Source organism: Narcine bancroftii, chromosome 8, assembly GCF_036971445.1.
Source record: "Narcine bancroftii isolate sNarBan1 chromosome 8, sNarBan1.hap1, whole genome shotgun sequence".
Taxonomy (NCBI): Eukaryota; Metazoa; Chordata; class Chondrichthyes; order Torpediniformes; family Narcinidae; genus Narcine; species Narcine bancroftii.
Window position 1 is genome coordinate 148,073,359 of NC_091476.1, and position 20,150 is coordinate 148,093,508.

The 20,150-nt window shown below is 43.6% G+C and overlaps 1 protein-coding gene across 2 annotated transcripts in view; it reads right to left on the reverse strand.

Annotated features, from left to right (window-relative positions):
- themis2 (thymocyte selection associated family member 2) overlaps nucleotides 1–20,150 on the reverse strand; it is a 65,563-nt gene that overhangs the window by 11,328 nt on the left and 34,085 nt on the right. For both annotated transcript variants that reach the window (XM_069895245.1, XM_069895243.1), the window contains exon 4: nucleotides 13,282–14,339. In XM_069895245.1, the coding sequence (XP_069751346.1) occupies nucleotides 13,282–14,339 (1,058 nt within the window). The remainder of the gene's footprint in view (nucleotides 1–13,281; nucleotides 14,340–20,150) is intronic.

Genomic DNA, 20,150 nt, shown 5'->3' on the forward strand with positions numbered 1-20,150 from the left:
ATTGACCTCACAAGTGTCTTAAGCAACTCTAGTTCTAGAATTATCTACCCTGCAAAAAGGGCTGTGAGCGTTCACTTTATCCATTCCCCTCATGATTTTGTAAATCTCTGTAAGGTCATTGCTTGCCTCCCTCGCACTGGGGAATAAAGACCCACCTTTATCCAACCTCTCCCTATAACTCAATCCCTTCAGTTCTGGCAACATCCTGGAGAATCTCCTCTGCTTATAATTTATTGATGCTCTTCATACAGCTGTGCGACTTGAAATGCATCTGGTAATCTGAGCCTTGTACAGCTGAATCATGAGGTCTAGATCAATGGTTCTCAACCTTTTTTTTTCCACTCACATACCACTTGAAATATTTCCTGTGTCATAGGTGCTCTGTGATTAGTAAGGGATTGCTTAAGGTGGTATGTGGGAGGAAAGAAAAAGGTGAGATTGCACTGTAAATTAAAGAACTTTTCTAAACTTACACACACTTTACATACACATGCGCTTCGAAATAGAAGGGAGTTTTAAATTAGGTTAGTTAATCGTAATAAGTTAAAGTTTGATCCTGATTTCATGTTTAAAGATAATTAAAAGCAACTTTTATTTAAGTACCATTTGTTTTGGTGAATATCTATTGCTGCTGGGTTTTGGGGTCCTCTGGGCTTGTAATACACACATTTCAATTCCCTATCTATTCTCTTGATGATATCTCTGTGCATGGTCTCATGTACTGTCACATTGAGACCACTCACAAATTGGAGGAACAACATCTCGTATTCCAATTGGGCATCCTCCACCAGATGGCATTCACTGATTTCTGTTAACCCCTCCCACCCATTTTCTTCCCCAAATCTTCTCCCCTCTCTTTCCTTTTCCCTCTGTCTCCTTTCATAGATATCAAAAGCAATTCTCACCTTTCTTCTGTTCTCTCAGCAGATCTGCCCAGGTCTGACTTCGGGGTTTAGTGATCAAGCCCCACAGATGCCAAGCACTCTCTCTTCTCTTTCCACAGGACTTATGCTCATCCTGCAACTTTCAGGGGTGTCACTGAAGTCTGTGTCAACCAGGAGCAGTTGGATATCCTCAGGCAGTTGTTCCAGGAATGTCTCCTCAAACGTGATGCAGAGCTCGTGTTTGCCCAGGAGGGCCAGCATCTGGTTCATGAGAGCTGACAGGGTCCTATCCCCTACCTCATCTAGTTGGAGAAGACATGCCCCTCTCTTACGCCATGAGAGTCAGAAGGTGTCGATCAGCAAGCCCTTGAAGGCAGTGTTTGCACCTTCCATGGGAGATCCTCGATGAAGTTGGCCACCTGGCCTGCTGCGTCCTGGTCCAGGGCACTCACCACATAGTAGTTCCGGGTGGATTTTGCTGTGATCTGAAACTGTGTCTTAGCCTGGACAAACCACTTGCATGGTTGATATGTCCAGAAGGTCGACAACTTCAGAGCAACTGAAGTTGTGGACTGTTGCCGGTTTGCTCATAGTTGGGTTTAGATGCCGTCTAAACCATTGGGGTCACCAATTGTAGCCACGTGTTACCCGAAAGAAGACACACACACACGTAGTGTAGTCAGGTTAAGCTCTGTGTTTTATTGGGGGCTGAGGCCTAACTTTTATACTCTCACTGTTCCTGCTGTTGCCCCCCTTTACTGACATGACCCACATGACAAAGGAGGGTTTCCCGAGTGCAGGTACTTTCCTGCATAACAATTTTCTTCTTTCCCCGCGTGCTGTCCCTGTCTGTTGTCTGTGCAGCAAGGCCAGCACAATTCTGGGGTCGCTGGCCTTTAAGCTGCCCTTGCCGTTTGCCCGTTGGTTTACTTCTTGGGGCCAGTGTCGCTGTGAGGGCTGCTGCCCTTTGATTGCGCTTGCTGCCTGGAGCACTGGTTCAATTGCCACTACAGCGGCCCACCACAAATCAATCATTATTATGCAGTGATGTTATCTGACCTGCTGAGTTCCTCCAGCATTCTTTGTCTGCTCAATTTTTCCATTTTTCCTACATCCCCTGCATCACTCTTCCCTAGTAATTTTAGAAAACAATCTAGACTGAAAAAGGAAGCATTTACTTAAGAAATTTGCAACCAATATGGGAGACTACATGGACAAGTTTTGTTTTCTCTTTGGATTGCAGAGTTAGTTTAAATTTCTTTATTTGTTTACATGTTTATGTTGAGTCAGGTTTTTTTTGCAGTGCCAATAAGTGGGTAATTCTGTCTTGCCCCCAGGAAAAAGAATGTTAGGGTTGTATGTGATGTCATGTATGTACTCTGACAATAAATCTGAAATAAAACCATTTGTTTTCAAAATGAATGCTTCTGAAATGTACCAACAAGGCTGATCTAACCTCCTTTGAAAGTTACAGAGACCAAACCCAGTGCAGCTTCTCCTCCAACAAGCCTACAACATTCCTGGACTGGAATAGTTGGATAGTCCAAGATTATTTTAGCATTTATGAGTTAATTGCCCAAATTTAATTCTTAACGTTGCTTTTTCAATTGTACAACTTCCTAAAATGCACTTTTACTTGTGGTCTCAACTGGTGCAGTGCACAGTACAAGTTGAAGTTAAGCAGGTTTACAGAGAACCAATCTTTTTTTGAGAACACACTTTCCCACTTAACCGAAGGAAATGATTTTTCCTGTTGGATCTAGTCTATTTCTTTTGTTATTTAAGGACTTCCTGAACACTGCAACTTTTCAAAGGCCAAAGAAGCTAAACATCTTAATCATGGTAACTAGGAATTATTAGATTCAGAATCAAGCTTGCAGCCTTCTCCAGAAGCTCATCACATAAGCATGCTGATTGATCAAGTGCCATCAAGTTTGCGGATGTCTCAACAGTAGTTGGCCTTCACAGCAACGATGAGTTGCACTACAGAGAAGAGGTGGAAAATCTTGTGATATGGTGTGAGAATAACAACCTGAGTCTCAACATGGACAAGGCAAAGGAGATGATTGTGGATTCAGGAGGACCAGGAATCACCACTCTCCACTACGCATCAACATTAGGCTGTATGCCGCCACACAAACCCATCCCCCTCCCCGAAGCGGATACGCATCCTGTCGCTTGGGCAGCTGGCCCCGCCGTTTGGGCACGGTCGCCTGGACCGGTTGAGTTTAGGTGGGCGGCTTTCAAGCGATCCATGGTAAACAATTCCTCCCTGGCCCCCACATCCAAAGTAAAAGTTCCGCCCGACCGCCGGAGCACCTTGTACAGCCCCTCATAAGGCCGCTGCAGTGGTGCTCTCTGTGGTTCCCTTCTGACAAAGACAAATTGCGCCACATCGAGTTCTTTGGGGCGATGAAACAGTCAGGTGCCGTGGTGCAACGGGGATGGTGGGATCAGGTTGCCCAGGCATTTATGGAGGTTGGTGAGCATTTACCTTCGCTGTGCTTGGCCGCTTGTGGGCCGAAGAATTCCCCTGGCATGGAAAGTGGTGCGCCGTAGACCATTTCCACTGACGAGGGTTGCAGGTCCGCCTTGAGCGCTGTTCTGATTCCGAGGAGGACCCAGGGCAACTCGTCCACCCAGTCGGGGACGGAAAGCCTGGCCATCAGGGCAGACTTTAAGTGGCGATGGAACCTCTCTACCAACCCATTAGACTGCGGGTGGTAGGCCATGGTGTGGTGCAGTGTTACCCCTAAAAGCCTCACCAGCTGTGACCATAAGGCAGTGGTAAATTGAGCACCCCTGCCACTTGTAATATGAGCCGGCACACCGAAATGAGCAATCCATTGGCCGACCAGGGCTCTAGTGCACGTCTCTGCCGATGCCTTATGGACCGGGATGGCTTCTGGCCACCTGGTAGCTCTGACCACTATGGTGAATGTGTCCCGCGACTCCCTGGACACAGGCAAGGGGCCCACGACGTCTACATGGATATATTGGAACCTTCACAGTGCCAGGTCAAAATGATGGCCAGGGTGTGCCTGTGGACTTTGGAGGACTGGCATCGGACACAGTTGTGGGCTAGTGCTGCCACCTCCTTCTTGAGGTCATGCCATAAGAATTGCTGAGCCACCATGTAGATGGTGGTCTTTACTGAGGTGTGGGCGAGATTGTGGATGGAACTGACGACCCTAGCCCTCCAGTCCTGTGGAACTACCGAGTGCAGTGAACCGGTGGAGGTATCGCAGAGCAGCGGCTGGGCGGAATTGAAGAGGCGGATATCCTCAAGCTGGAGCTCTGATACTGCGGTGCAGAGAGCCTGGGTTTTGGCATCGCACTGTTGGGCCTTTGCGAGCTGCGTGTAGTCGAGAGTGGGAGCTAGCGTGCTGATGGCCAGGCGGGAGAGCGCGTCAGCGACTACATTGTCCTTACCCGCCCTGTGCTAGATGTCCGTTGTGAATTCCGAGACGTAGGACAGGTGGCGCTGTTGCCTGGCTGACCACGGGTCCTTGGCCATCGATAGTGCTAAGGTGAAGGGCTTGTGGTCGGTAAAGATGGTAAAAGTCCTGTCCTCTAGGAAATATTGAAAATGGTGAATAGCCAGGTACAGCGCAGGAGCTCCCGGTCGAACAAACTGTATCTGAGTTCGGGAGGCCGCAACTGCTTGTTGAAAAAGGCTAGCAGGCATCACTGCTCGAGCACCTCTCCAGCTGTTGTGGCGGAACTATGTGTGTTCCGGGTGTGGGTCCACTAACAAATTCGTCTCAGCGAGGGCCAACTTCGTCACTGCGAAAGCCTCGTCTGCCACCCCCAACCAGGCCAAGGTCTTCTCCTTCGTCACTATCAGTGCAAACAGAGGGCGCCCGATGCGGGCGGCATTGGGGATGAATCGATGGTAAGTTCTTCATCCCCACAAATTCCTGCAGCCCTTTGAGGGAGGAGGGCTTGGGGAAACGTTGGATGGCCGCCACCTTCTCCGGTGCCGGAGCTGCCCCAGACTCTGTAAAGGTGATCCCAGGAACAGGTACGAAGATGGGCCTTGTGCTCTTCGTGAGTGTGGCTAGCTACCAGGATATCATCTAGGTAGATAAAGACAAGGTCCAAATCCCTACCCACTGTGTCCATGAGGCGCTGGAATGTCTGGGCGGTGTTTTTCAGGCCAAATGGTATGCGGAGAAACTTGAACAGATCGAAGGGGGTTATAATGGCGGTCTTTCCAACATTATCGGGGTGGACCGGGATCTGGTGGTATCTGTGCAACAGATTGACTTTTGAAAAGAACCATGCACCGTGGAGGTTGGCCGCGAAGTCTTGGATATGGGGGACTGGGTACCTGTCTGGAGTCGTGGCATCGTTCAGTCATCTGTAGTCTCTGCAGGGCCTCCAACCTCCAGATGACTTCGGGACCATGAGTAGTGGTGCCGACCAAACGCTGTTCGATCGCCGAACGATGCCCAACTCCAGGAGTCTGGAGAATTCCTCCTTGGCTTGCTTCAGTTTCTCCGATGGCAGCCATCTAGCCCTGGTGTAGATCGGGGGGCCTTGTGTGGAGACATGATGGAAAACTCCGTGTTGGGAGGAGGCGATGTTGAAGCAAGGCTCCAAGATGGCAGGCAACTGAGGATCCTGGCGAATCACATCCACCAGCAGGCCGTGAGCCCTTAGGAAGTCAGCCCCCAAAAGCGCTGTGCTCACCAAAGCCAGGACAAACCTCCAAGTGAACTTCTCTTCCCCGATCTGTATTTGTGCCCTGTGTGCTAAAGGTTTTGATTGTAGAGCCATTGGCAGCCCGCAGGGTTGGACTGGGGGTTCGAGTACATGGTTTCCAGTGCTGTGGGGGGAAGGACGCTCAGCTCAGCCCCTGTGTCGACTAGGAATTGGCAGCCCGTGGATTTGTCTTGAATGTAGAGGAAGGAGGCTGTTCATGTGGCCAATCGTCGCAGCCATCAATGGTGGTTGGCCTGGCCGTTTCCCTGGTAATTGCAGGGCTGGTGGCACTTGCATGTTTTCACTGCCCCAGCACTGATGGTAGAAGCACCATGATGACTGGGCTTATTTGGGCTTGCCCTTGGGGGAATCTTGCTGATGACGGGGTGCTGGCTTGGAGATCTGGCTGAGTGCTGCCTTGTTCTCCTGCTTAGTTTGCCAGAGGGCATCCACCCGGGTTGCTGCCTTGCGGGGGTCGGAGAAGTCTTCTTCATACAGATGGAGCCGAATGTCCTCTGGCATCTGTTTTAGAAAGATCTGTCTGAAGAAGAAGCACGGCTCGTGATCCTCTGCAAGGGCCAGCATCTCGCTGAGGGGCTGTGGTCCCCCAACCCATCTAGATGTAAGAGTCTGGATGCACGCTGCTGGGGTGAGAGGCCAAACTTCCCCAGAAGCAGATTCTTGAGGGCTGTGTACTTTTCAGTCACGGGTGGCCGATGGATAATAATGTCCACCCTCGCCGCCATGTCCTGATCGAGGGCGCCCATGACATGGTAAAACTTGGCGGTATCAGCCGTGATGTTGCGGAGGTGGAATTGTGCCTCCGTTTGGCTGAACCACGTCCGTGGGCAATGTGACAAGAAAGGGGGAGGTTTGAGGGCTACCGCGTTAACCTCTGCCGTGTCCATCGTTGGTTGGGTCCAGAAGGTCGTCTGGGCCCGTCGGGGGTCACCAATGTGGTGCTCTGAGGAGCTGAAGTAAATCACTTCCACCACAATGATGGTCATAATTTGTTTTTATTCAAATTCCACGCGCCCCTTTAAGGGCAACATGAGCTCAATCACCTGGTGCATTGTGATGTCATAATCGCTGCCCAGGGCGCGCACTGGAAGGGATGCTGGAGTCAAGAAGAAACCCCTGACTACGCCATCTCCTAATGGTTGCCCCACCAAGTGGTGATACAAGCGGGGCCGGTTCGCCATTAGGCTGTGCGCCGCCACATAGGCATCTTTCAGCTCCTCCTGTCAGGAAGGAGATACAGGAGGATCAGAGTCGGCACCATGAGGCTGAGGAACAGCTTCTTCCCACAGGCAATGAGAATGCTAAACGACCAAAGGAGCTGCTCACGCTAACCATCTGAGACTCTCATATTCATTAAAGAAAATTTATTTATTTATCTGTATATATGAATACTGCATGTGTATTGTTTTTCTGTAAGTGTACTATGCTTGGTTGTGTGTCAATGTTTTGCATTGAGAACCTGAGAACGCTGTTTCGTCAGGTTGTACTTATGCAATCAAATGACAATAAACTTGACTTGACCACTGTAAATTACCCCGAGAGCATTTGGAGTCTGGGTAAAGCTAAGGGCAAGTGAGAGAGTATAGATTACAGAGAAATAAGTGAGTGAATGGAATAAGTGGAAATACTCTGGGAGCTAGCAGAGACGCAACTGATCGAATAATGTCTTTCTATGCCAAATGAAAATATGGGATAATAGAATCAGGATCGTTTGGTACCCAAGAGATTTTCTCTTGTTTTACCCCATGTTGAAAGCAGCCTTGAAATCTATCTGTTAATTATTTCTGCCAGTGACACAGGAGAACCCGAGCACAACTTTCAATATGTTACCATGGAAATGTCTAACTAGCACCCATGTTTTTCTGAAACATAAATCTTTTTAATCAATTGAGAAGAAAGAAAAGCACATTTTGAAAAAAATCTGTAGATGAATCATGAAATGTCATGTAACATTTTCCCCTGAAAATTATGGAGATTAAACAACAAAAAGCCTTCCTGTAGAATCTGTTTCTCTCTCTTTTTCCAAAGGGCTATTACACGGTAAGAAATATTCCTTCCAACTCCGTCAGATACAAGATGAGAGTCCTTGTATTTATACCAAGCCTTCATAAAGTGCACAACAAATGGCTAGCTCCCATGAACACCAATGTCATAATAATCAGATTGTAGGCTAGAAGTTCTGTGAACATATTAAGTGCCATGCAATAGATTTAAATCAGAATACATCACATGCACACTTACATGTCTTTATAGAATTGTCCATTATGTACTTATTATCCCAGAAATAGAGGGCTCCAGTGCAGAATGCATTTAACATTGTTATTTGTTCTGTTAATTCTAAGAAGCCATGGACCACACTCCCTTTGCTACCTTATACTTCTTAGTATCCTTCTATTTGTTGCTATGTAGTACAGACCATCCACACGCCTTCCTGACTTGGATACCCCAATACCACCCATAAATTGGAGGAACAACTCTTGATTTTCCATCTGGGCACTCTCCAACCAGACACCATCAACTTCTCCGGTTTCTGCTACCCTACTCTCCATTCTTCCTCCCTTCCCTTCCCCTTGTCTTCTTTCCATTAGCTCTCCACCCCCTGTTTGCTGCTGGGCCCTCCCTCCCTTATCCACCTATTATCTCCTGTCTTTGGGAAAATGGTCCACCCCCTCCCCCCTACCATTTTGTTTTGTTCGGACAGCTGCTGACATTTATCCACACCTCGATGAAGGGCTCAAGCCTGAAACATTGGTTCTGTATCTTTATCTCTGCTAATATAAACTACACTGTTTGACCTGCTGAGTTTCTCCAGCGTTGTGTTTTTACTTCAACCACAGTATCTGCAGATTTTTGTGTTTTACTTCCAACTTGGAGACATGTTGTCATTCCTTCACCGCATTGTGGGTACATCCTCTCCTTAGGGACTGCTGCCGTTCAAGAAGGAAGTCCTTCACCATCATTTTAGAGGATGAGCAATGAAGTGGTGGCTCTGTCTACAAAGCCCGTACCCCTTGAATGAGTTAAAAAATGTCCAAACTGATAACCATCCATTTACACTAATCCTACCCAGTTTTCTCTCTCCACTTTCCCAACTACACCCCCTTGGATTCTACCAGTTATCATCAACCTATTTATTATGGTCAAATAACCTATCAATGTTTATGCTTTTGGAATGTGGGAAAAAGTGAAAACTCCACACCAACAGCATTTGGGCTCAAGAATGAACCTGGTTGAGGGTGTGGCCAAGCTAATGAGATGATCAGAAATGATTTGAAAGAGCTCTCCACAAAAAGTAATAAAAGGATGGTTTAAAAGCTCAAAAACAGAATTTTATCATCAAAATCAGATAAAGCAACCGAGGCAACTGAGAACAAAAACTAAAGAAGAGACAGCTCATCCAGGAACATCAAGTGGAAACCTGATGAGGAATGACTCAGCAGGGGCCTTGGAACTGGCTGAAGCCAGCAAAGGTGGGGTGGAAGGTGGGGTTGACCCAAGATATAGCCACCACCCTGAACAAGATGGAAACTTTATGCAGCCGCTTTACAAGTATGGATTCAGCAATGAAAAATATATTAAAGAAGTGAACGAATGACTCATTCAGAGGCTGAGCTAGACAAAACGAAAGACAAGCTGAAAGCACTGGAAGAAAAAGCAAAAATATGGAACACAGAAAAGAAAGGACTCATTGTCAAGATCGACCATATTGAAAATTTTAGCAGGCCTAATAGTAATTGAACTGAGAGAAGGAATAGAGGGAAAAGACATGGTGAGTTTCTTTGAGACATGGATCCCACAAAAGAAGTTAAATGCAAAGCTGCAAATTGAAAGGGCTCACCAGACCCTTGAACCCAGAAGAACCAGCGAACAGTGATCATGAACAGTCCTGGTAAGACTTTTAAGTTACTGCGATCTTGGGAGCAGCATATGAATATTCAAAAAATAATAATGGCCCATTAATGGTGGACAATGTAATGTTTTCCAGGACTTCAGCCCTGCCTTGGTCAAATGAAGAAAGGAATTTGATGAGGTAAAGAGACAAATGCAATCTAAAAATTTTAAATATTTATCCAACAATGCTGAGGGTGGATGTCTCAGAAGGTAATTGATGAATTCTTAAGAATAAAGAAGTGGAAGAATTTTAAAGAAAGTTATGAAAAGTTTAAAATCGCCAGCTGAAAGGTCTGAAAAGACCATTTCAAAATGGGACTAACTGAAAGACGTATCTTTTTATTATACTAATAGTACTGAGCTGTCTTGTTTTCACTGTTAAAAGAAAAAAATTGATTTATATGGAGAGCTCTGAAAAGACAGAAAGGTGGTAAGGAAAGCAGCAAGGTGGGAACTCCAACTTGGTGGTGGGGGGGGAAGATGGCATGATTTTAAAAGATGGCGTCAAAAGGAGGGTTTCTTCTTCTTCCAAAGAAGGGTTTTGTTGTGTGTTTCCAGGTACTATTGTTAACTTCATCGACAAAGCTAGGGATGTGTGTGTTTCTTAAAGGGGATATGTATGTTTTGGAAATGTCTTTGAATAGGGAAATGTTACGACAGTATTTTAGAAAATTGCTATTTGGCAAGAAATTTCCGAAAAATGAACCAGGCTAAAAGGAGTGGCCTTCACGGGTGACCCGGAGCTATATCTACTAGGTAATTTCACGGAAATAAGCGACAATTGACCAAATATCAAATCTCATTTATAAAAATAGCACTGGAGGTAGCGAAAAAATGTATCTCGATCACTTGGAAGTCCCACTCCCCCCTACTTCTAGTACGACGGCCTGTGGAAATGAACAGCTGTATAACTATGGAGAAAAAAAATCACGTGAAGAATAAATATGGCACTTTTGTAAACCTCTGGCAGCCATACCTGGACAATATAGGGGCCCAGATACAGTAATAAAAAGGAATTAAAAAAGGGTATAAAATAACTATATATTACTTTTGTTTGTTGAGTTTGTGAGAAAAAGTGTGATTATATTGTATATTTAAAATGTCACTAAGTAAAAAATTTTTTAAAAAACCAAAAATAAAATATTCAAAAAAATATTGAATCTGGGTCACTGGAATAACCGTAATACATTTTTTTATGTGTCAGCTAAACATAGTAGGGCAGTGTTAATTCAACATCATCAAACCAGCATCAGGAACCTTCATTCATTTAAGTTATTTTGCATCAATATGACAGAGATCAAGGAAGATTTCAGACCAGATGTATTTCGTTACTTAGGACAGCTAATGTGTCCAAAGATAAAATTGCTTTGTGTATTAATAATTAGGATATTTGTGTACACAAAGTCAGCCCTTACAAAATCATTTTGGGTGAATAAGTTCTCTGTCTTCAAAACCTTTGAGACTCTCCATGTGAATTACTTTATCCCAGTGAACATTCAGGAGTGTCTTGCCAATTACAGTGTTCTCCCATTATAAATATGTAATTCAAAGCAACCATTTGTCAGACTCAAAATGTTGTAGCTATTGAAATTAAATCAATTCACTAGCTGTTCACTTTATTCTTAAGAATATAAAAATGTAATGTGCTTTGAAATTGGGGAGATCCTACTATGAATGTCTCGAACAGAATGCCTGCTTGTAATTATGAAAAAGTCTTTTACATTTACCAGTTTAAGACTCCAGTGGCTCAGTCACAGTCACAATAGTACTCTCTATAGTTAAGACAAAATTATTTCACATTTAGTAATGAGCTCTGTTGGATTCCACTTGTGAGAGAAAATAGAATATAGGAAGTAAAGCTAGTATGAATGAAATAAGGAATACTGGACTGGACTAGAGGAAGTTAAGTAAGTGCTGAGTACGGATGAATAAGAGTGTGAGGAAGGTTACGCAAGTATTGTAGAATAAGGGTCTTATAGTGATAGAAAGAATTAGCAAGTTCTGCATATAGAATTTAGTAAGTCCTGGGGATTGAGATGTGTGAGAAACAGAAGTACCTTCACAGAATTTGCTCGAGACAAAAATTGAGAACAAAGAACATTTATTATACAACAATGCAAAGTTGGGTGCTTCCCCTTACCCTGGGAATACACATACACACTGGGGCTCACCCAACTTTTATACAGTTTATTTCAGTATAGAAGTACCCTCCCCCTTACATTCTTCTGCCTCCTGGATGAGTTTGGCATTAGTCCTGTATGCCTACTTGCTGTTTCTGTCGGTGTCCCATCATGTCATTGTCCTTATTGTCCTTATTCACAACCCTGCCTTTGTCCTTATTCACACCTTCCCGACCCTCAGGGCTTATATGCAGAACTTGCTAATTCTGTCTAAAAGGCTAGAAGACCCTTATCTTATTCAGACTAACTTTACTTCCTACATTCTATTATCTATTATCTATCCTTTCATACTGGCTTTATTCATCTCTCATATTTTCATATTAGTTTTACTCATCTCTCACAGATGTGTGAATAAGGATGTGAGAGATAATAGAATATAGGAAGTAAAGCTAGTATGAAAGAAATAAGGAATACTGGACTGGACTAGAGGAAGTTAAGTAAGTGCTGAGTAGGGCTGAATTCCGATAAGAGTGTGAGGAATGGTTACACAAGTATAATAGAATAAGGGTCTTATAGTGAAAGAAAGAATTAGCAAGTTCTGCTTAGTAAGTCCTGGGGGTTGAGATGTGTGAATAAGGACAAAGGCAGATTCATGAATAAGGACAATGACATGATGAGACCCAGACAGGATACCCCATGGTCTTTCAAGTTTACAGAAACTGCAGGTAGGCAGACAGAATTACCAAATGCCAAACCAATCCAGGAGGCAGAAGAATGTTAGAGGGGGGTGGGGGTGGGGAGGGTACCTCTACACTGAAATGAACTGTATAAAAGTTGGGTGAGTCCCAGTATGTGTGTGTATTCCCAGGGTAAGGGGAAGCACCCAACTTTGCACTGTTGTGCAATAAATGTTCTTTGTTCTCAATTTTTGTCATGAGTGAAATCTGTGAAGGTACTTCTGTTTCTCACAAGGACAAAGGCAGATTCATGAATAAGGACAATGACATGATGGGATCCAGACAGGATACCCCATGGTCTTTCAAGTTTACAGAAACTGCACATAGGCAGACAGAATTACCAAATGCCAAACCAATCCAGGAGGCAGAAGAATGTTAGGGGGGGAGGGTACCTCTCTTTTCTTTGGCTTGGCTTCGCGGATGAAGATTTATGGAGGGGGTAAAATGACCACGTCAGCTGCAGGCTCGTTGGTGGCTCTACACTGAAATGAACTGTATAAAAGTTGGGTGAGCCCCAGTATGTGTGTGTATTCCCAGGGTAAGGCGAAGCACCCAACTTTGCACTGTTGTACAATAAATGTTCTTTGTTCTCAATTTTTGTCTTGAGCAAAATCTTTGAAGGTACTTCTGTTTCTCACACACTGGTCAAAAAAAATCTGGATTTCCTTTCTGCCTCTGAGCATGTTCAAAGTGAGTGCATGATCTATGAGGGAGCCTTGTAACTGGAGCCTTATTGAATTTAAAAGCAATCTGGGGAAATCAAGGTCTTGTGTGTTAAAGGAAGGATGGGAGCTGGGGACTTTCTTTGTTAAAAGGGAACACAGGACCTGGGGCCCTGCTGGTTGAATTAATGGCCACTATTTGCATTCTGATATATGGTGTGCATAACTCAGCGTTCTTCTCAAAACAAAAGGTTCTTACCTTAGGGAGCAAAGGCAGCGCGGAAGTTGGAGAGGGGGTTCCTTTGTTTGCTCGTTTTGGTGGTCGAGGTGGAGGACACTGAGATGAGTCAGGACCTTTCCACAGGTTATAGTACATGAAACTTGTCAACTCCTCCACTGAGTTCAGGATTTTGTAACAGCAGTCCTCTACTTCATAATGTTCTTCCAGTACATGGACATTCATGGTCACCCATTCTATTGGGATTGAGAAGCATTCAGAAGGATTATCTAGAAAACTGGCAATTAAAGTAGGCACCTCAAATACTTTCTCCAGTTTGATTGATGGGAAGGAGGTTAAGGAATCTGTGGGTAAGGAAGTATCTTTAGATGTGACCTTCACGTGAAAAGGGAGTTTGAATTTAGTATACAGTTCTGAGATTTTGTATTTCTTTGTGTCGTGGATTTTTTCTACAAAACGACCCTCCAAGTAAAGAGGAAGCATAAGAGGTTCACCCCCATCCTCATCGTCGTCGTTCTCCTCATCCTCTTGGACCCTGCTGCACACAATCACATCCAAATTCTGAAGTTTGCCATCAATTGTCACTTCTGAAGTAGTCTTGAACATAGTAACCAAATGGTCCCCAATGCTCAGTGAAGAAACTCCATCTTCATTCCATGTGCAGTCTTTTGTAACCACAATGTTCAATGGGTCTTCTTGGGTAAAGGCATTGCAGAGATCGAATACAGTTGGAAATTCCCGTGGACGCCTTCTGAACGTTCCTTTATAATTTTCAGAGATAAAGAAATGATGACTGATATTGTTGTGCGCAGATGTGGCAAGGACTTTCTTCAATATCATATTTTTGTAAATTATTAAGTTTCTTCCTTTCTTAAGTAAATGAAACCATTCAGAATTGAAAGGGTCATTTTGATCAGGGGCATCCAAGATTTCAGCCATTATTGGAAACAACTCGGGAGATTGGTTTGAAATATCAGTCAATGACAATGGTTTGATGAATGTGATATCTTTCTGTTCCTCCGTGACATCCCTCACGTCAATTTCCAAAGTTGAGGGTATTTTCACAATTCCTTTTCTGACTGCAGAAAGAAATTGATTTAATAAGCACTCTTTCAGGCCTCAAACCTCTTAACCATTACTCCATCTAACAACCTCCATATAGATGACCTTCTATAAAGTTATGATTGTAGATCTTTAACTTAGGAAAATATCTTTAACTTAGCATTTGAATGCATTTGGCCTGTTTGCCCAAAGCTAACTATTCAATTCAAATAACTCCTCTGCTCCTTTCCTATAGTTTTCTTTTCCCCTATAGGATTTTATTCTATGTTTTGTTTGAAAGCCAATATTGAGACTGCTTCTACTCTCCTTTTATTCAGTCATTGCAGATCACTGCATTGTGTGTTAAACAAAATGCCCACATATTTTCTCGGTTCCTGTAAATGATCATTTATAGAAGTGTGACAGATACCTGGACTTAATGTACAAATCAGTCCTGATCTATCCTGGAGACTTCAAATCAATGCAACCATGAAGAAGGCTCACCAGCGACTATTATTCACGAGGGGTTAGAGGAGATTTGGAATGTCACCAAAGACTTGCAAATTTATACAAGTGTACCATGGAGAGCATTGTAACTGGATGCATCAGCTGTCTTGATTCATTAGAACAGGTTATCTCATCAGTGAAATATTGCAGCTTTCTGTACACATTTTGTTTGCTGCATTTCCTACATTCCAACAGTGACTACATTTCAAACATTACACTACAGACAGTAAAGTAATTTGGGATAACATGAGATCATGAAACATGCAACAGAAAAAAAATGTCTCTTTCTTTTTACCTGTATTGTTTGGGAATATAGATATTTGCTTCCATTGTTAGCATCTATCATATGAAGGAAAGACTTTTGAATTAGATAGAACCGTTGGCTCGTATAGCATGAAAACAGGCCTTTTGACACAGAACAACCATTACCCATTCGCACTACTAGTCTCATTTTATTCTCTTGATATTCCCATCAATTCCCCCAAATTCTACATTATTACAACACTCACCAATGCACTAATCTAATTTATAGTAGGTATTTGCAAAATGGGAAGAAAGAGGACTGAAAATGAAACTGTTTAATGTGAAATATTGAGTTGAGGAAGTACAGAAAGTTAAACACCAGGTTGCTGCGTGGCGAAGGAAAATCAGGGACAACTATTATTTTACACAAATGAAAGTTTTTCAGTACATTACGCTATAAGAACCAGGTTCCAAAGAACCTGTTTGTTTAATTCAGAACCCCTACAGTTTACTTATAGTCATTGATAGTATTTTTACAGCTAAATATCCACACCCCATTGAAAATCTATTATAGATTCTACTTCCAAAAGTGTTTCATCTGGACATTTTCTGTTTAAAAATATTTTCCTAATTTCTAATTGTCTGATCATTTTAAATTTATACCCTCTAATTACCAAATTCCACAACTTTTCCTGATCTAATTCATGAATCATTCTTATGAAACTATCCCAACTTCTGTATTTTCATCTTATACTTAATGTCCTGGGTGCATCTTTTCTGCATTGCCTCTTTAACTTTAACTGTCTTAATACAGTAAAACCTTGTTAACCAGAATTCAAGCAATCAGTAGCCTCAAGCAACTGGTTTAAAAAAAATACTGAAAATAAATAGGTTAAAAAATCCAGAAGTTTAAAATTGGCGTCCCCCATCAGTTAGTTTGGAAATTACGCACACAGCCTCAAGGAACCAAAAAATCTATCAAACCCTACAGGTGCCGGATACTAGGGTTTTTACTGTATCAGGTACCCAGAACTGGACTCAATGTGGTCCCTTTGACTTTAGGCAAATTTCATCATCCATTTATTATCAATGGTAAATAAAGTTTGGGAAATTTTGGAATCTAAGATGTAGGCCCTGCTATTTATTCTGGATTTGGCACAAACTACTAAAAGCAAATTTCCATCCCATTAATACATAAAATAGATCACTTAATCAATTCATGTCCATTTTCCTCTCACTCACTTGACACTAAGGAAATGAAAAATTGTCAACAAACAAACAGATAGAGGAACTGAGCGGTAGGTAGACAATCAGTAGGTGGTTTCAAATTGCAGCACCCGGATAGCCCTCCTGGGACCCGGGTGTGATTATTGGGCTGTTGGTGCAGGATGTACCTTTCAAATTGCTGCCAGACCTATTTGATAAATTGCAAACCTGGTGGTAAGGGGGGATCCTGCCCCAGCTTTGACGTGTTGAGTGACACGTTGCATGTTTCATGATCTCATGGGAAGTATCAGCCGTCAATAGACCCCCCCCCCCATCAGTCACCACGCCTTGTCAATCGCCATCCCCCCGTCAGTCGCCCCCCCCCCCCCGTCAATTGCAACCCCCACAGCGACATGCCGCAGCCATGAATGGGGTGCGGGGTGCCACTGCCAGTGCCAGAGCAGTTCCAGCAGTGTGAGGAATTATGGGAAGGGAAGGCAGCCATTGCTCCCTCTCTCCCACATTGAGCCATCAACATGTACCAGAGTGGCATTTTCAGCAGTGGCCACTCTCTCCCCGATTGTGGCTGTGATGTCTTTACCCTGATCGCGGAACCAGCACTTCAGCCAGGGGTTTCCCTGTGATGCACACATGCAAGCATTGACGCTACCTGAGTAACCAGATCAACCATTTCCATTTTCAAACCACCGAAGCAGGACACCCGGATAAGTTTTAATGAGTTCCCTGACCATCTCTGAGGTAGGGTTCTGACTGGGTTAACCCAGTTGGACCCTTTTAAATTCCCATGTACCTGGGTCGCTAACCATCCAAATTGCCCAGTTAACCCCATTTTACATGACGGTTTGAAAGGGCCTTTTTTCAAGGGCAGAAGTAGCAAACACCAGAGGATATCAGTACAAAGTGAAGGGAGGAAAGTGTAGGGGAGACATCAGGGGTAAATATTTTATACACAGAGTTGAGGGTGCCTGGAATGCCTTGTCAGGGATGGTGGTGGGGGATGGAACAATAGGGACATTTAAGAGACTCTTGGACAGGCACATGGATGAAAGAAAATTTGAGGGTTATGAGGTAGGGAGGGTTTGGGTTTTATTGGTAGGTATATTTGGGTCGCCACAACGTCGTGGGCTAAAGGGTCTTTACTGTGCTGTAATGTTCTGTGTTCTATGAGCAGGTTCTGTGGTGTGAAAGGAAATGTTGCTATTTCAGGTTGAGTCCTTGCTTCATGAACTCTAGGGTTTATCTGACATGCATTGTAAAATGTATTTTAAGATAACAACATTGTGCCAATAGGAAATGAAAAGTTGTTAACAAACAAACAGTTTGAGGAACTCACCAGGTTCTGTGGTGTGAAAGGAAATGTTGATATTTCAGGTTGAGAGCTTGCCTCAGGACAAAGAATGGAGGGGGAAGACAATCAATAATAAAGAAGAGAGGTGGACAGGTGAGGCAGGGGCCAGTTGGTGATTGGTGACCAAGGCACAAAAAAATGAAGAACAGATGGAGCAAGGTGAGGGAGGAGTGGAGTTAGGAGGGAGTGGCTGGTGAGTGATGGGTAGAAGCAGACTGAAACAAAAAAGACCAGATGGAGCAGAAGGAAAGAGCAGGTGAAAGTGGGGTCAGCTGCTGGAAGGTGGGGACACAAAGGTCACCATGCTAGAATCCAATGAGGAAGGAAGGTAATAATGAGATGCATTAGAGGGGAAAGATGAGCGGTAAATGCATCAAGATGGGGGTGGCGATCCAGTGGGTGCAATCTGTGGATAAAAGATAGATATAAACAAGAGTGGGGGGGGGGGGGAACAAAAAATGGTGACAGGAGTTAGAAAAGGGGCTAAATGAGGGGACTTAAATGGAATTGATAGGAGAGAGAACTAAAGATTATCTGAAATTGGAAAATTCAATATTCATACATAGGGGTTGTAAACTACTCAGGTGGAACATGAAGTGTGTTCCTCTAGTTTCTTTAATTTTTAAAATATAAATGCAGACATACATACATACAGCACAGTAACAGGTGCTTTTAGTCCATGAGCTTGTACTGCCGATTACATCGAATTGACGTACAACTCTCGATGTTTTTGAATGGTGGGAGAAAATCGGAGCACCTGGAGGAAACCCATGCAGACATGGGGAGAACATACAAACTCCTTACAGACAGCACAGGATTCAAAACCATATCCTGATCGCTGCCACTGTAACAGCGTTGTGTTAACTGCTACGCTAACCAAGCCACCCTACCTTGGCAGTGGACCATAAAACACTGCAGCATAGGAACAGACACTTTGGTCCATCTAATTTGTGCTGAATTATTATTCTACCTAGTCCCAATGACCTGCATCTGAACCATAGCCCATACCATCCATGTACCTATCCAAATTTTTCTTCAGTCAAAACTGAGCCCACATTCACCAGTTCAGCTAGCAGCTAGCATTCCCACCATCTGCTTGAAGAAGTTCCCACTAATTTTTGCAGTAACTCAGTTCCTCAAGTATCATCAACATCCTTGTAAATCTTTGCAGCATTCTTTCAATCTTGTTGATATCTTTCCTGTAGCTAGGTGACCAAATCTGTACACAGTTTTATGTGAGAAGGCCAAAGATGGACAAGTTGGGGTGGGATTGAGTAGAGGAGATTAAATTGTACCCAACCAGGAGCCCAGGAGCTTAGTGGCCACTTTGGACAGAGTGCAGAGCTCTGCAAATTAGCTGTCTAGTCTGCACTTGGTCTTGTCCATGTGGCGGAGGCCACATCGGGAGCAATGAATGCAGTGAATGAGGTTATAGAGGGAGCATATGAATGTTTGTCTCATCTGGAAGGGCTGCTTGGATCCGAATAGTGATCAGGAAAGAAGTGTGAGATCAAATTGCGATTTCTGTGGTTATGGAGGCAAGTAAGTGCCAGGGATCAGGGAGTGGTTGGTGGGGAGGTATGAGTGGAGCAGCAAGTCATGGAAGGAGTGGCAAGATTTGGGGAGGGAAAGATGTGGCTTGTGGTGGATCTCATTTATAAACATAGCACTGGTGGTAGCAAAAAAAATGTATTGCGATCATTTGGAAGTACGACTCCCCTCTACTCATAGCACGATGGACTGCGGAAATGAACAGCTGTATACCTATGGACAAAATTCACATACAAGTTCAAGAATAAATATGACATTTTTGTAAAGATCTGGTGGCCATACCTGGACCATATAGAGGACAAAATACAGTAATTAATAAAAAGAACTATAAATGTTACTATTATACCTGTCCAAATATGATTTCCCCAATTGTATTGTATTCTATTCCATATATTTAAAAAATATCCCAGAGAACAGCGACTTATAAAGAGAAATGAAAGGAGTAAAGTATCCAAGAAAAAGGGGTCTTATAAAGAGAATCTATGAGGACCTGGAAAATCTCAAGATGTACTGACCTAAGAGAGCCTCTCCTTCCTCAGGAGTTTGCGGAAGAGCTAGTGGAGTTGTTCAAGTGAACCGGTACGGACTTGAAGGGCTGACATGGCCTGTTTCCGTGCTGTAAACGGTTATATGGTTATGGTTATATGGTAAGCTCTGATGGTGTGCGGATCTGTGTGTATGGAAAGGAGGAGGGAGGGAGGGACTGTTTTGTTTTTGTTGTTTGTAAGAAAAATTTTAATATATTCTGATATTGAAGATTTTATTATGTCTAAATAATTTTGAAAAAAAGCAAAAATAAAATATTTGGGGAAAAAAGGTGAAGACTCTGGGAACTTGATCTCCGTTCTGTTTGTAAAGGTGAGTGGGGGGGGGGGGGGGTGGGGTGGTGGTCCTGGTGAGAGCAGAAGTTCAGAAACAGAAGAACCATGAGGGAAGACTCCATCAACTGCAGAAGAAGAGAAGCCACATTTCC